At 38.7% G+C, this 14,741-nt stretch overlaps 1 protein-coding gene and 1 long non-coding RNA gene across 5 annotated transcripts in view; one reads left to right on the top strand and one right to left on the bottom strand.

The window, feature by feature from the left end:
* Positions 1-4,955, bottom strand: part of LOC105503897 — a 13,198-nt gene extending 8,243 nt beyond the window's left edge. Inside the window, exon 1 of the long non-coding RNA XR_001000548.1 lies at positions 4,836-4,955. This is a non-coding gene — a long non-coding RNA (uncharacterized LOC105503897). The remainder of the gene's footprint in view (positions 1-4,835) is intronic.
* Positions 1-11,069, top strand: part of ZFPM2 (zinc finger protein, FOG family member 2) — a 490,202-nt gene extending 479,133 nt beyond the window's left edge. For 2 of the 4 annotated variants that reach the window (XM_011931024.1, XM_011931016.1), the window contains exons 6-8: positions 1,439-1,645; positions 5,235-5,459; positions 7,567-11,069. In XM_011931024.1, coding sequence (XP_011786414.1) covers positions 1,439-1,645; positions 5,235-5,459; positions 7,567-10,058 — 2,924 coding nt within the window. In that variant the 3' untranslated portion in view covers positions 10,059-11,069. Of the gene's footprint in view, positions 1-1,438; positions 1,646-2,260; positions 2,404-3,287; positions 3,425-3,613; positions 3,840-5,234; positions 5,460-7,566 lie in introns of those variants that run through there. The other 2 variants (XM_011931032.1, XM_011931043.1) reach the window with 2 other exon arrangements.
* Positions 11,070-14,741: the final 3,672 nt, after the last annotated feature.

Below are 14,741 nucleotides of genomic sequence, written 5' to 3'. Positions count from 1 at the left end.
TACTACCTAGATTTTCTTCTAGGGTTTTTATGGTATTAGGTCTAACATTTAAGTCTCTAATCCATCTTGAATTAATCTTCATATAAGGAGTAAGGAAAGGATCCAGTTTCAGCTTTCTACTTTATTTTTTAACAATCATATACTCTCACAGATGGTTTTGTTTCCTTACCTTTAAAACTTAATCAGCTGGCTTAATTAATTGCCCAACGTTTCTCTAAAACAATGTTCTGATTCTTCTAGGCAACTCTGCCATATCATATGCTGTTGTTATCTTTTCCACCAGAGTTTTACCACAAGTTGTTTAAAAACCATGAGCTCTAAGGGTCGAAGAAATGAAGTGCAGTTGAAAAGACAGTTATGTTGAAAGATAAACAGTGCAATATGTCTTATCAAAATGGGTACAAGTTTGGGCTGCTTAATGAGTGCAATACACAGCCTTCCAATCTATACACAATGGAAAAAAAAAGCTTTATAACATATCAAGTATGCTACATTATTTCAGGCATAACTGTATAGGATACATATCTAGGCCTGAGAGTGTAGATAACAAAATATAAGTGCTTTGCCTGTCTAAACATGTTAAATAAATGAGCATTTGCTATCACATTCCAATACATTAGATGTACTTGCATAGTTTTTCTTTTTAATGCAAAACATGTGATTGTTGAAGTGCAGTGCCAGAGTATATCTTAGTGTTTGAAGAGACATTTCTTTTCATTTAAACAAATCTTTATTTAAATGAGCCTTTTTGAAAAGGATTTTTGGCATATCTTCATTTCAGGAAGTTCAATCAGGGTAAATGGAGATGAAGAAGCTACATTATACATAATATTATATAAGTAAAGATCATTCAGCCAAAAAAAAAAGGCAGCAGACATAGCAGAGTATAACTATCTGCATTTCACTTTAATTTTCTAGATTTTAGGAGGTTTTGTTTACTTGTTCTGTAGTTTGGGTATTGGTATTGATATGATGGAAGTATTTCATGGGGGGAAGAGAAGGAGAGAGATAAATAACTTCATACTTTCATAAAATACAGAAAGAATAACTTCAAATGCTCACAGGAAATAAATTTCAGCAGTTGGGTCCTTATCATGCTGGTTTTTAGGTACTATCCCAATGTACTGGTAAGGTTACTGATTCAGGCAAGCCCCAGAAAGCATACAATTGACAAAAATCTCTACAAATTATGTTTATGCTGTACTTGATTCTTAGCCTCCTCCTACTTCTGGTCACTAAACAGTTCATTTAATGCAAAGAGTACAATTTTCCACACAGGAGGCAAAAGGAGCACAACTGTTGCCTTGATCAAACACTCCACTCCAGTAGGAACCGGTGTGAAAAACATGAGAAGGTGCTGTGGACATCATCAATCTAGTGTACAACAGACTCAAGCATCCTATGTCAACTTTTTCTTTTTCTTTTTTCTTCTTAATAGGGGGTCAGCTTTGGTGTACAACTACGAAGGCCATCTCTGAGGGTGAAGAGCTAATTGCCTTTGTGGTGGATTTTGACTCAAGGCTACAAGCTGCCAGTCAGATGACTCTCACAGAAGGGATGTACCCTGCACGCCTGCTGGACTCAATTCAGCTGCTTCCTCAGCAAGCTGCCATGGCTTCTATTCTGCCCACAGCTATTGTCAATAGTAAGTGCTCAGTGCTGTGTAGCCCAGCTTTAGAGGTGATGGGAATTTATGGGAGAAAAAAGTGTCTACTGACAAGAAACCAGGAACAGACCTTTTTCCTTCAGTGTTGTGGCTTCATTTTATCTTTGTGTGTGTGTGGGGGGGGGGGGGGCGGGGGTTAGTTTTCCTGGGAGTATAGAAAGAACCCTTAACTCCAACCATTTCAAGTCAGATTCCTGAATGTCACACACACACACAAAGCTGCTATTCTACATGAGTTGAATAATATTCAAGGCTACTTAGCTATGAGAAGGCGAGCACCTTGCATTAATGCTTCTATAGTAGAAAACATTTGGTATTCTTTAAGGGCCATAGACTTAAAAACTTGAAAAGAAGAAACAGAATACAAAATCAAAGTCTGATTAGATATACTAACAAAAAGGAAGTGTATCCTGGATAAATCAAGACATCTGCTAATGCAAAAAGGTAAAAAATAAATTAATTAATTAAGAAAAATGCGTGATAAGCTTAGAAAACTTTATATGGAGAATTTTGAAGTAGGCCCTGGCAAATTTACCTTTGTGATTTTATTTTGTAAAAAGGAAATTGAACTTAGTTTGTATTTTTGTGTCACAGAATGACACTTCATATGACAGAAAATCAGTGGTCTGGGGGGTCCCAAAATCTATGTTCTAGACAGATCTGCTTTTATCTAGCTCTATGAAAAAACATGAGTAGCAGATACATCTTAAGAGGAGAATAGATTCTGAAGTTAGTAGGTAAGCAAAAAATTGCATCCACTCAAAAATATACTTTAAAATCTCTGAGACTCTGAATGAGTCAGAAAAGAAATCCAGAGAGGCAATGATGTCTTGATATTAAAATATAAAATATTCAACTGTAATTAGATTCTTGCTGTAAAATCATCCTTTAGATTAAAGAAATTATCAGATGAGTCTGAAATTACTGTGCATTCACTCAATGATATAGCACTTCCATCTAAGCTAGTATTATTGGATTTCCTTAAGGTAAATGTACTTATTTTCTTTCCTGGATCTTTACTTTGATTCTGATAGTGAGGAACTGGAAATAACATGGGCCCAACCTGAACCTGAGGCAAAAGGATTTTATTGCCAAAGACTCTAGGAGTATCTGATGTTATTGGGAAGCTCCAATGTATAGATGTTAATTCTAATTATAGTGGAAAGTGTACTCTATTTGCTTTCTGTAGCAAGACAACTATTTATGTCAAATAATTCAGCATGGATGCAGAGGGCTGCTTTCATTCTGGAATTAGTGAGTTAAATTCATCCTGCTTAAATGGACCCTTTACTAAACTGTGTAGCCTCATGAATAGTGTAAATGAAATTAACTTGGAAGGGAGGGGTTAAATAATAAGCATTAGTAGCATATAATTTTTAAATTAAATGTTAATTTGAAACTCTACATTATACTTGCTACCCTTACTTCCCCTTCACTAGAATTTGATCACTAGTTTTTCTCCTCATTGCCTTTAATGTGATCTCCCTGAGCCATCTCCTTCACCACCATGGGCTCCACCAACAACCATAAATAACAGTTCACAAATTACAAGTTCAGTCATTTCTGCTGAGTTTTAGGCCTCCATTGCCATTTATCCCATGTTCTTCTGTATTTCTTGCAGAAATATCAGATTCCACATGTCTAATGTGAACATGTGCCACTGTTTGCCTGGCTTAGTCCCATTGTACATTTTTATCTGGCATCCCTCTGGATGGTGACCCCTTTCTCTACAAAAGTCCTGAGTTTGCACAATACAAGGTCAGATTTGGTCACCCTATACATGCCCTAGCCTGAAGACATCACCCCTCCATCCTCTGTTCCCTGTGTAGATGAATGAAACCATTCCTGACACAGAAGCTTGGAAGCAAAGCAGAGCCTTATTTGTCCGTTCTAGAATCTAGTCACCAAGCCTTGTTCATGACTTCTAGTCAGTTCTACTTCCTCAGCATGATTCTTCCTCTCTGCCACCCTTGCCATGGAGGCATTATGGAAGAGTGATAAAGACCAGATTCCAATCCCATTTCAACCACTGATGAGGTCATGGATGGGCAAGTTCCTTAACACCAGTCTCCTCACCTATATATGGATGAAGGGGGAAAAACACACACAAGGAGAGATTTTCCATGAGTGAACACATGAACATGACACATCATAGCATGACCTGATAAATACGGTACCAGTATTAGCTGCAGTTCAAACCCTGTTGTGTTTCTCTTAGAGTACTGCAGTTGCCTCCCACCAGTCAAAAGTCTTTCTTCCAAATTCACTACCTTCAAAACTAGACTCCGCTGCTGTGATTCTATAATATCTGATTATGTCAGTGTCTTGCTTAAAAGGATTCGGTGATGCTTCATAATCGTGAAGACAAAATCTAAAACTCTTTGAGAGCCTGCAATTCTTTCAGTCTATCCCTACCTCTTACAGCCTCTTCTCTCCCAGCCTTATCATGCTCCTTACCTCAACAGTACAGAACAGCCTCCCAGCCTCCCAGCCCCTCTCTCAGGCTCTCATGGCTTTCCCTGAACTGCTCATTTGATCAGGATGATCCAACCCCTCTTCTCCATATAACTAGCTTAATTTCATCCTTCACACCTCAGCTCAGGCTGAGCTCATCATCTTCCCTCTAAGTCCGTTTCTAATCTCCTCCTACCTCCACTTCTGACATCAGCCTCTTTATCATGCCCCGGGGCCTTCCTCAGATACCTCCATCAGAACAGTAATTAGGCTGTAATGTAATTAGCTGACCACATGGCCATCAACCAGAGGAGACTGTATGCTTCCTAAGGCCAGCTGTTTAGTCTTTCATTTTGTTTTATACCCAGCCCAACACAGAGTTGGGCATATAGTAGCCATTCCGTAATTACTGTGTTAAAAAGAAATGGTGTCAGGGGTTGGCATCATGGCTAACATTAGTTCAACCATTACATCCTTACCTTTTAATCAATTAGATAATTTACATCACTATAAATGTATATTTTTTCTAACCATAAGTACAATTTAAAATCAATATCTTAGGCCAGACACAGTGGCTCACCCCTGTAATCAGCACTTTAGGAGGCTGAAGCTAGTGGATCACCTGAGGAAAGGAGTTTGAGACCAGCCTAGCCAACATGGAGAAACCCTCTTTCTACTAAAAATACAAAAATTAGCCAGGCATGGTGGCATTCACCTGTAATCCAGCTACTTGGGAGGCTGAGGCAGGAGAATTGCTTGAACCCAGGAGGTAGAGGTTGCAGTGAGTTGAGATCGTACCACTGCACTGTAGCCTGGGTGACAGAGTGAGAATCTGTCACAAAAAATAAAACAAAATAAAATCAGTATCTTGTGTTTTAAATATTGGAGTGTCCTCTTTCTAGAGTCTGGGAAGTTAAATTGCAGAGTACGACATTTCTTTCAAAGCTGAGTCCTCTGCTGTAGAACACCACCAAAGACTGTTACTCATCACTGTCCGATTGCCCAGTTCAGGACCTGAGAGCAGAGTCTGAGAAAAATTGAACTGCATGCTGCTTTACCCATGGTTGGTTTCAAATGGACAGCAGCAAATGTGTCTCTGTGTTTTTACCTGCAGAGGATATATTCCCTTGCAAGTCCTGTGGCATCTGGTATCGGAGTGAGCGGAATCTGCAGGCCCATTTGATGTACTACTGCAGTGGGAGGCAAAGAGAAGCTGCTCCAGTGTCAGAGGAAAATGAAGACAGTGCCCATCAGATTTCCAGCCTGTGCCCCTTCCCACAGTGCACCAAGAGCTTCTCAAATGCTCGAGCTCTAGAAATGCACCTGAATTCACACAGTGGTAAATGCCGCTTTTGTTCCTTCTGTTGCTCCAGAAGACTCTATTACTTTTATAAATATATATGCATTACATGTATACATCTATATCTGTCTATCTGTAGCTATCTATAACATCAAAATCAAACTTTCTGGGTCAACCAGTGTGATCTTATGCCACTTATACTCAGCATATTTTACTCAAAGGACTTGGGTCTTAATTCTTTTCTGACAAATTCAGTGCTCTGACCACAGACCAAATAATTCTATTTGTTTTCAACTGAGGTTTTAAAAAAGCACATTATTTTCAAAAGAAAGTCTCAATACCCTTTGAATATTGTCATGTGTTGCTTTAGTGTCAAGCAATCTTTGGAAACTGACCATAGTGTTCCCTGTATGGTAGGGAAGAAATAATAATATAAGTATTTGCTGAATTGAAATAAAGCTACTCTATTGATAGATCCAATTAAAATTACAATTCAGGGATGTTACTTTTAAATATGGATCAGTAAAATATTCCTGACTTCCAAAAGATGCATCATAACAGCTTAGCTGGTTTTTATGACATAAAACTACTTTTAGTACTATGTTTTAAAATCCCTTAAAAAAAAATAGGCTGAAAAACAAATAAGCTTTTTAAGGCCCTGTCTTAATGGCAGGGTGGCAACTGTTCCCATTTAATTTGGAATTGTATGCCAGCTATTTTTGGTTTCATTTCACAGCATTCTAATTAACATATTTTTTTAAAAAAAAATGAATTTAATTGAATGTACAGAATTCTATTGACTTTAAATAATTTTAGGTACATTCTTGCATGGGACAAACTAGGGACTGAGAATCCTAGTTTTCCAGCGCCTGTGATACAAACCTTGCAGGACACCTCTGGGTGACTTTCTTAGCTGTCTTTGCCTAGATTAAATGACTTTAAAATGGAAATACATGTTGAGTTTTAAGTTACTGTTCTAACCTCCAGTGCTCTAGTACAGTTCAAGCTTTTGTCTTTGAACCTATAAAAGTAGGCAGTTTCCTTTCTGCTCATCCTCTTTCCTCTTCTTGCAAATGAGCTATCTTCATATAGATAATAAAGCAGGGGAACAAGAAAGAGATTGGTTGTCTCAGATGGTGAGTAAAGTCATGTACAAAACAAAAAGAGCAGAATACAGGGGTCCTTTCAGCTAAATGGAAAAAATGAGTATTGGATTCATTAAGGAAAAAAGGAGACAAGGATAGGTAGACCCCTTTTATGACTACAGGAATAGGTACATCTGCCATATTTTCAGCTTATGAATATAAAAGGCAGTCTTATTTTAGTCCAGAGTACAGAGGGGATAAGCCAAACCCGATTTTACCATATGCTGACCAATGGGAGCTAGAGTCAACCTTAGTGATGCTTACCCACCAGAGTCAATGGTAATATTCAAAATATGTAATCATGGACTAGAAATAGGCAGCGATCAATCAGCATGGATGCCAATGCGAAATGACTATATTAGTGTACCAGTAGACTATATTAGTCTACCGGGTAAATATCAGCCCTGGATAGAGATAAACTATGTTCAGCAAAACTACAGCATAAAATTTTAAATGTATATTAAATATAAATTAGGATGTTATTGATTACTTTACAAAATGGTTTCTCTTTGACTTCTTTAGAATATAACCTATATGTAGTGTAATGAGAGTTATTTGATTTGCATTGGTTTTCAATAGCAACCCTAATGAATGCTCACTTCTTCCTAATGTAGAGGCTAATGTTATAGTAGGAAGGTTATTGGATCAGTAATTATAAAATCCGAGGCTCAGGCATGGCTTCATCACTTAATAGCTTCATTAACATAATCAATTCCCTTAGCCTCCTTCAGCGTGTTTCCCCATCTGTAAAATGGAGACAGTGACACTTATTCCACTTCAATGCCATAATATTCATGAAAGTACTTTGAAAACTATAAAGTGCTATTATTATTATCACACACTGTAAGAGATGTCACAAGAAAACAGTTAATATAACAAATGAGATTCTGAACAATTTCATTCCTATTGTGTTGCAAACATTAGGTCATTAGAAAAGGTCCCTAGCATTCAAAAAGCAACACACATGTTTCTCATTGTTCTTATTTTGTATGTCTCCCTAGGAGTGAAAATGGAAGAATTCCTGCCCCCTGGTGCTAGTCTAAAATGCACCGTCTGTAGCTACACTGCTGATTCTGTGATCAACTTTCACCAACACCTGTTCTCCCATCTCACTCAAGCTGCCTTCCGATGTAATCACTGCCATTTCGGCTTCCAGACTCAGAGGGACTTATTGCAGCACCAGGAGCTCCATGTCCCTAGCGGCAAACTTCCCAGAGAAAGTGACATGGAACACTCTCCAAGTGGAACCGAAGACAGCTTACAGCCAGCCACAGACTTATTGACGAGAAGCGAACTTCCCCAGAGCCAAAAGGCCATGCAGACTAAAGATGCGAGCTCTGACACAGAGCTGGACAAGTGTGAGAAAAAGACTCAGCTCTTTCTCACAAACCAGAGACCAGAGATACAGCCTACAACAAATAAACAAAGCTTTTCTTACACAAAAATAAAGTCTGAGCCCTCTAGCCCAAGACTTGCCTCATCTCCAGTTCAGCCTAACATTGGGCCTTCTTTCCCTGTGGGCCCTTTCCTATCTCAGTTTTCTTTCCCCCAAGATATCACCATGGTCCCTCAAGCTTCAGAGATCTTAGCCAAGATGTCTGAACTGGTGCATCGGCGACTGAGGCATGGCAGTAGTAGCTACCCTCCCGTCATCTACAGCCCCTTGATGCCCAAGGGGGCTACTTGTTTTGAGTGTAACATAACATTCAATAATTTGGATAATTATCTAGTGCACAAAAAGCATTATTGCAGCAGCCGATGGCAGCAGATGGCTAAGTCCCCAGAGTTCCCTAGTGTGTCAGAAAAGATGCCTGAAGCTTTGAGTCCCAACACCGGCCAAACCTCCATAAACCTTCTCAACCCAGCTGCTCATTCTGCTGATCCTGAGAATCCACTTCTTCAAACACCTTGCATCAATTCTTCCACTGTCTTAGATTTAATTGGGCCAAATGGGAAGGGCCATGACAAGGACTTTTCCACTCAAACTAAGAAGCTCTCCACCTCCAGTAACAATGATGACAAAATTAATGGAAAACCTGTCGATGTGAAAAATCCCAGTGTCCCCTTAGTGGATGGGGAAAGTGACCCAAATAAGACTACCTGTGAAGCTTGCAACATTACCTTCAGCCGGCACGAAACGTACATGGTCCACAAACAGTATTACTGTGCTACTCGCCACGACCCTCCACTAAAGAGGTCTGCTTCCAACAAAGTGCCTGCCATGCAGAGAACCATGCGCACACGCAAGCGCAGAAAGATGTATGAGATGTGCCTACCTGAGCAGGAACAAAGGCCTCCACTGGTTCAGCAGAGATTTCTTGACGTAGCCAACCTCAGTAATCCTTGTACCTCCACTCAAGAACCCACAGAAGGGCTAGGAGAGTGCTACCACCCAAGATGTGATATCTTTCCAGGAATTGTCTCTAAGCACTTGGAAACTTCCCTGACGATCAACAAGTGTGTTCCAGTTTCCAAATGTGACACTACTCATTCCAGTGTTTCCTGCCTAGAGATGGACGTGCCCATAGATCTCAGCAAAAAGTGTTTATCTCAGTCTGAGCGGACGACCACGTCTCCCAAAAGGCTGCTGGACTATCACGAGTGCACTGTGTGCAAGATCAGTTTCAATAAGGTAGAAAACTATCTGGCCCACAAGCAGAATTTCTGCCCGGTTACTGCACATCAGCGTAATGACCTGGGTCAACTGGACGGCAAAGTGTTTCCGAATCCAGAAAGCGAACGAAACAGCCCTGATGTCAGCTACGAAAGAAGCATAATAAAATGTGAGAAAAACGGGAATTTGAAGCAGCCTTCCCCCAATGGAAACCTATTTTCATCCCACCTAGCAACCCTGCAAGGCTTGAAGGTCTTTAGTGAAGCCGCTCAGCTCATTGCTACAAAAGAAGAAAACAGACATTTGTTTCTTCCACAATGCCTTTACCCTGGAGCAATAAAGAAAGCAAAAGGAGCCGACCAGCTTTCTCCATATTATGGAATCAAGCCAAGTGATTATATTTCTGGTTCTCTTGTCATCCATAACACTGACATCGAGCAAAGCACAAATGCAGAAAATGAGTCTCCTAAAGGCCAGGCTTCCTCAAATGGGTGTGCTGTGCTGAAGAAAGATTCTCTGCCATTGTTGCCCAAAAATCGAGGAATGGTAATAGTGAACGGTGGACTGAAACAAGATGAGAGACCTGCTGCCAACCCACAGCAAGAGAACATTTCCCAGAATCCTCAGCATGAAGACGACCACAAATCTCCCTCGTGGATCTCTGAGAACCCATTAGCTGCCAATGAGAATGTCTCACCAGGAATTCCCTCAGCAGAGGAACAGTTGTCTAGTATAGCAAAAGGTGTGAATGGTTCCACCCAGGCTCCAACCAGTGGGAAATATTGCCGGCTGTGTGATATCCAGTTCAACAACCTTTCAAACTTTATAACTCACAAGAAGTTTTATTGCTCATCACATGCAGCGGAACATGTCAAATGAACTAACTGAATAAACATCAGTCACCTCTGGTATCAGTGTTTAGTATGTTGTTCTAACCAGTCCAGAAAAAAAAAAAAAAAGTTATTTGAATTACATCTGGGCAATCAGGAGATAATTCATTATGGCTGAGTTGAAGACTTGAGGTGTAATTTCATTACAGTCCATTAGTAAAGTGTATTATTGGTGCCATTTTCAAAAAAAATTAATTTATTTTGCCAGCAGTATTCATAGCTGTGGTTATGTTATTTTTTATTTAAAAACTTTATATTAAAGTCATTTGTAATGTTATTGTATAGTTATTGTGTAGCACATATGGTTTGCACTGTATAGTAGCTTTTAAAGAAAATAGTCACAAACAATACAGAAAATCATTTTAGAAATAGCTTCAAAAGCACTTGTGTATCTTGATTTTTTCTTATATGCTGTTGCAGATATATGTATATGCTAAAATATAACTTGCAAAGATGTTCTAAATACCCATGCTATAAGTTCGCCTTAAGATTTCAATTCTTGGATAATCAGGCTCCGTTTGCACTTTATATTTTAGCAGATACAGTCTCTTAGTCACTAGGCTTTGCATTTGTATGTAGCTGTATGTTTCTGTCCATTTTCTTAATCCTAAACCTGTATGTTAAATGAAGATGGCAATTTTTTTCTTGTATAGTACTTGGATTTTCTTTCGCTGATGCAGCTCTGTCTCAATTTTTAAACCTTTGCTGTTAAATGCAATACTTTATAAAGAATGAACAAAATTACTGGAAGCAGTATTGTAAGTAATGAGGTAGTATTAATCAGTTTTATCTTTTGAAAGGCACAGTCTAAATCGAAACCCTAAACTCAATGCTGCAAGTATGAATTTAATTCATATATAAGATCTATTTAAATATAAGAGTAGCAATACTGCACCTGGTGATCGCAAAGATAATGTTCTACTTCTGATAGAAATAATTTCTCAACAAATGTTGTTACTATGCATGTATATGGATGGAATAAAATTCCAGATTGTTGGAGGAGTTTGGCGTACTTTTTTTCCCTTTAAAATAGAAAAGAAACCCTAAATCTATTCCTTGTGATGAGAATAGTTTCAAAATGGCACTGAATAGCTGTATCAACACAATGACAAATCAGTAAAGAGAAAGATTGTCCTTTACATACACCTAATTAATATAACTTGCTCTATTAAAATGAACTAGAGGCTCCAGGCCATGAAACAGCTCCAGGCCATGAAACTAGAAAAGTTCTTCATTATAACTATGTATAATTAGCAGAATCTCTCTGTCTGCCTTTCCGCATCATCACTGCAGCACACATAAAGAGCAATTTCATGTGTGTCTACAAAACTTACAAGTCATATGCACAAGAGTCAACACAAATGTTGGTCAAATGCACCCAAGATTCAGATGAAGTTTACCAGAGAGAGGTTTGCATTTTGAGGAATGGTGATGTGGTATGGTAAAGTGACTCTGATGAGTAAAGATGTGCAAATCTCATGCTTGGGATTTGTACATTTGTATAATCCAGGAGTTTGCATATTGACAGGGAGTGGAGAGCAGAGAATGTGGGCCCAACAGGCCAGCCAGAGACATTGAGAGTGACTCGGTAGACATGATGGTCTCCCGCAAAATTAGATCTCCTGACTTGGAAAGGCAACTACCCACTTGAGGCTAAGACACACTCTTTACAGATAGTTTGTGATACACTATATTATTCACCCATATTGAATCTGGTAACATAATGAACATAAATGTTGGCCTTAAGCATAACATACAAATACTGTGACAAAACATAAAAAAAAAAAAAAAAGCTATGTTGTCAAACACATTTCTCCAGTTGCTCGTTGAGAATAACTATTTTCAGAATTGAAATCATGGCCTTAACTGATGCTTTCCATTTCAGTCAATGATTAAACAGTGAGGTGAACAGAACTAAGGTGCTTAACAGTGTGTAACAGGAATCTCTCAAATTATCAGATCCTTGGGGATCAATGGAGATGTTCAGAAAGACCTATGTGGTATGCAGGTTGGAACTAGTAGGGCTGAGTATTCTTAAGAGGGCTTTCTTCCCCAATCTCTTTTTCATCTTCTTTTCTCTTCAAAAAGAAAAAAAAAGAAAAAAAAGTATCCAAATCAACATATATTTATTGATTACGTGGCTTGTATCCACTATTTAGGGGATGAAGGCAAAGAAATTTACATGACTATTTTCTCAAAGAGCTTATAATTTGATTCAATTTAGTGCTTCTCAACACTTGTCTCACTAGAATTGCCTAAGGAACATTTAAAAATGCCAATTTAAAAATGTATGTATTTTTGTACGTTGGGCCTTACCCTAGATCAATTCGAGAAACACTCAGGCCTGTGAGCTCTGAGAATCTATATCTTGTAAAACCTGTCCAGGTGGTTCTAATACGCAAACAGTGTTGGGAAATATTGAAAGGTAAATTAGAAGAAAACATGAAGGATAAGTGAGACTAAGTACAGTAAAAGAACCGAAAGATAAAAGGAAACCAATGTGAGATGAAAGAGTTGGGGCAGGCTGCACAAATAGGGTAGGTTCTGGAGAGGTGGATACCATGGTAAGGAAGGCTACCTTTAGGCCACCCTGAGATATTTGTACAGTGTATCCACAGGGTGTTTATTTCAAGTATTGTTTGTATAGTTGAAAGTAAGTTCTAATAGCTGTTCACAGAAAGAAGAACATAGTGTAGGTTGAAGTAGTGACATTTGGATCAGAACTAGACCATGGAGAGTGTAGAGGAAGAAAATGGTATTTCTACATGTGGCAATCACTGTATGTTGCAGTACAAAAGTAGAATGCAACTGGCATGTGAGGGTGAAAAGTGAGTAAAAAATTTTTCAAAAGAAGAGAGTTTAGATTGGAAAGAAAAGGACGCTGAAGTGGGAGGATTGCTCGAGCCCAGGAGTTGGAGACTGCAGTCCCTTATGAGCACGCCTGTGAATAGTCACTGTACTCATGCCTGGGCAATGTGGCAATACCCAATCTCTAAAAAATAAAAAATTAATGTAAAAAAGAAAAAAAAAGTATAAATAGGGATCTGGTATCACCATACCAGACCTTGAGTGGCAGACTAAGGTTTATGGACTAAGGTTTATGGACTTGCCTTATACTTTGCCTCTTAAATAGGGTCAAAAATGAAAACTATGTTTAGGAATGGTAATAGAGTAAGTATGAGGTCTAGATGCTACACAGAGGAAGCTTATTTAGAAGGCCATAGTGATGTTTTCAAACGAGGGGGAGAAATGAGAGCCTGTACCAGGTGAATGGAGAAGCACAAATGTGGGTACAAGATTTAATGTGGGTACAATGAATTAATGAGTAACCAACAAGACTTGGTACAAGTTAGTGAAGATGAAATCAAACAAGAAGCCAAATATCTTCAACCCACACTGATTAAAAAAAATGACCCATGTTCAATAAACATTGAAGTCAGAATATTATCGGTTGAGTAATCTAGTTGAAAGGTAGTAAAAAGAACCATGGTTTGTATCAGTTCTTCAGATTGTGGTATTTCAATCATCTACAGAATTCTAAAGCCTACTAAATGAGAACAGCTTAGTTTTCAAGTTTTTTGTTTGTTTGTTTGTTTTTTAACAAAGCAATCTTAGGGTATTCTGTGTTGTTTCCTCTTGGCCACAATGGAGAACCTTTGAATTAAACAGAGAGAGTAGGAAGCTGTGTGCAAAATTAATTAAGCTGGCAGCAGATTTTAGTATATAATTGGTCTTTCAAGTGCTTATTTCTAATATGTAACACATTTCAGTGTTTAAAACTACTATAATTTAAAATAATTCAACATATAGGTTTTAATATTGAAATTAAAATGGAAAATCAAGTTGTTATGGAATCTGTGAGCACTATTTGAAAACCTTATAGCCAGTAAGAATGCTCTCATTTTCAGGCAAAACTAAGGGTCAGAGATATTAAGTGCTCAAAGTTATAAAGCTAATAATTGAGAATCAGATACCTGGGTTTTGCCCTCCGATTACCTGCTAACATCATGTTCTTTCCTTCATTAAAACAGAAGGCAAAGACTAAGGCATGTGATGGTATCAATGTTATCCAAATGTCTTGGTCTCCAATCTATGTTTTGAAAGAAAGGCAACATTTCCCTTCAAATGCCTAAATTTCAATGGCTTAAGCCCACACCAGCTTGTATGCCAGAATATGTACTAATAAGCTATTGAGATTCTCCCAGTGTGGCAACCCTTTTGAGACTGCTCTTGGATGGGCTGAGGTGGTCACCACCACCTTCTCCAGGTAAGGACCACTGCTTTCACACTCGGGTTTCAAGGGAAGAGACACTGCTCTCCCCTTACCACATAATCACCAGCATCAGATATGCCTCACTCTTAATAACACAGTCCGTCAGTATTTCCTTAAAGTTCAGGAAAGATAGAAGAGAAAAGCAACGTACAGAATACCCCTCAAGTACTCCAGTGACCCACATCTAGCCCCCAGCTTTCCTGCAGGATGACCACCTGAACTCTGCACGGTAAGTGGATCCACACCTCTTGTGTTAAGGTGTCCTAAACAATTTCACAGTAGGACCCAAAGAGAAGCAGGTTTTTGCTCATCCCAGTCACAGGTTCCCCTCTGGAATACTCACTTCCTGCCTTAATGCTGACCCCTTTAAAGTTTCCCCTTCTTATGCTTCTAGCCACA

This window comes from Colobus angolensis, unplaced genomic scaffold, assembly GCF_000951035.1.
Source record: "Colobus angolensis palliatus isolate OR3802 unplaced genomic scaffold, Cang.pa_1.0 Scaffold121, whole genome shotgun sequence".
Classification (NCBI taxonomy): domain Eukaryota; kingdom Metazoa; phylum Chordata; class Mammalia; order Primates; family Cercopithecidae; genus Colobus; species Colobus angolensis.
Note: the sequence above shows the minus strand (reverse complement) of the source record. Positions and strands in the feature narration are given on the sequence as shown.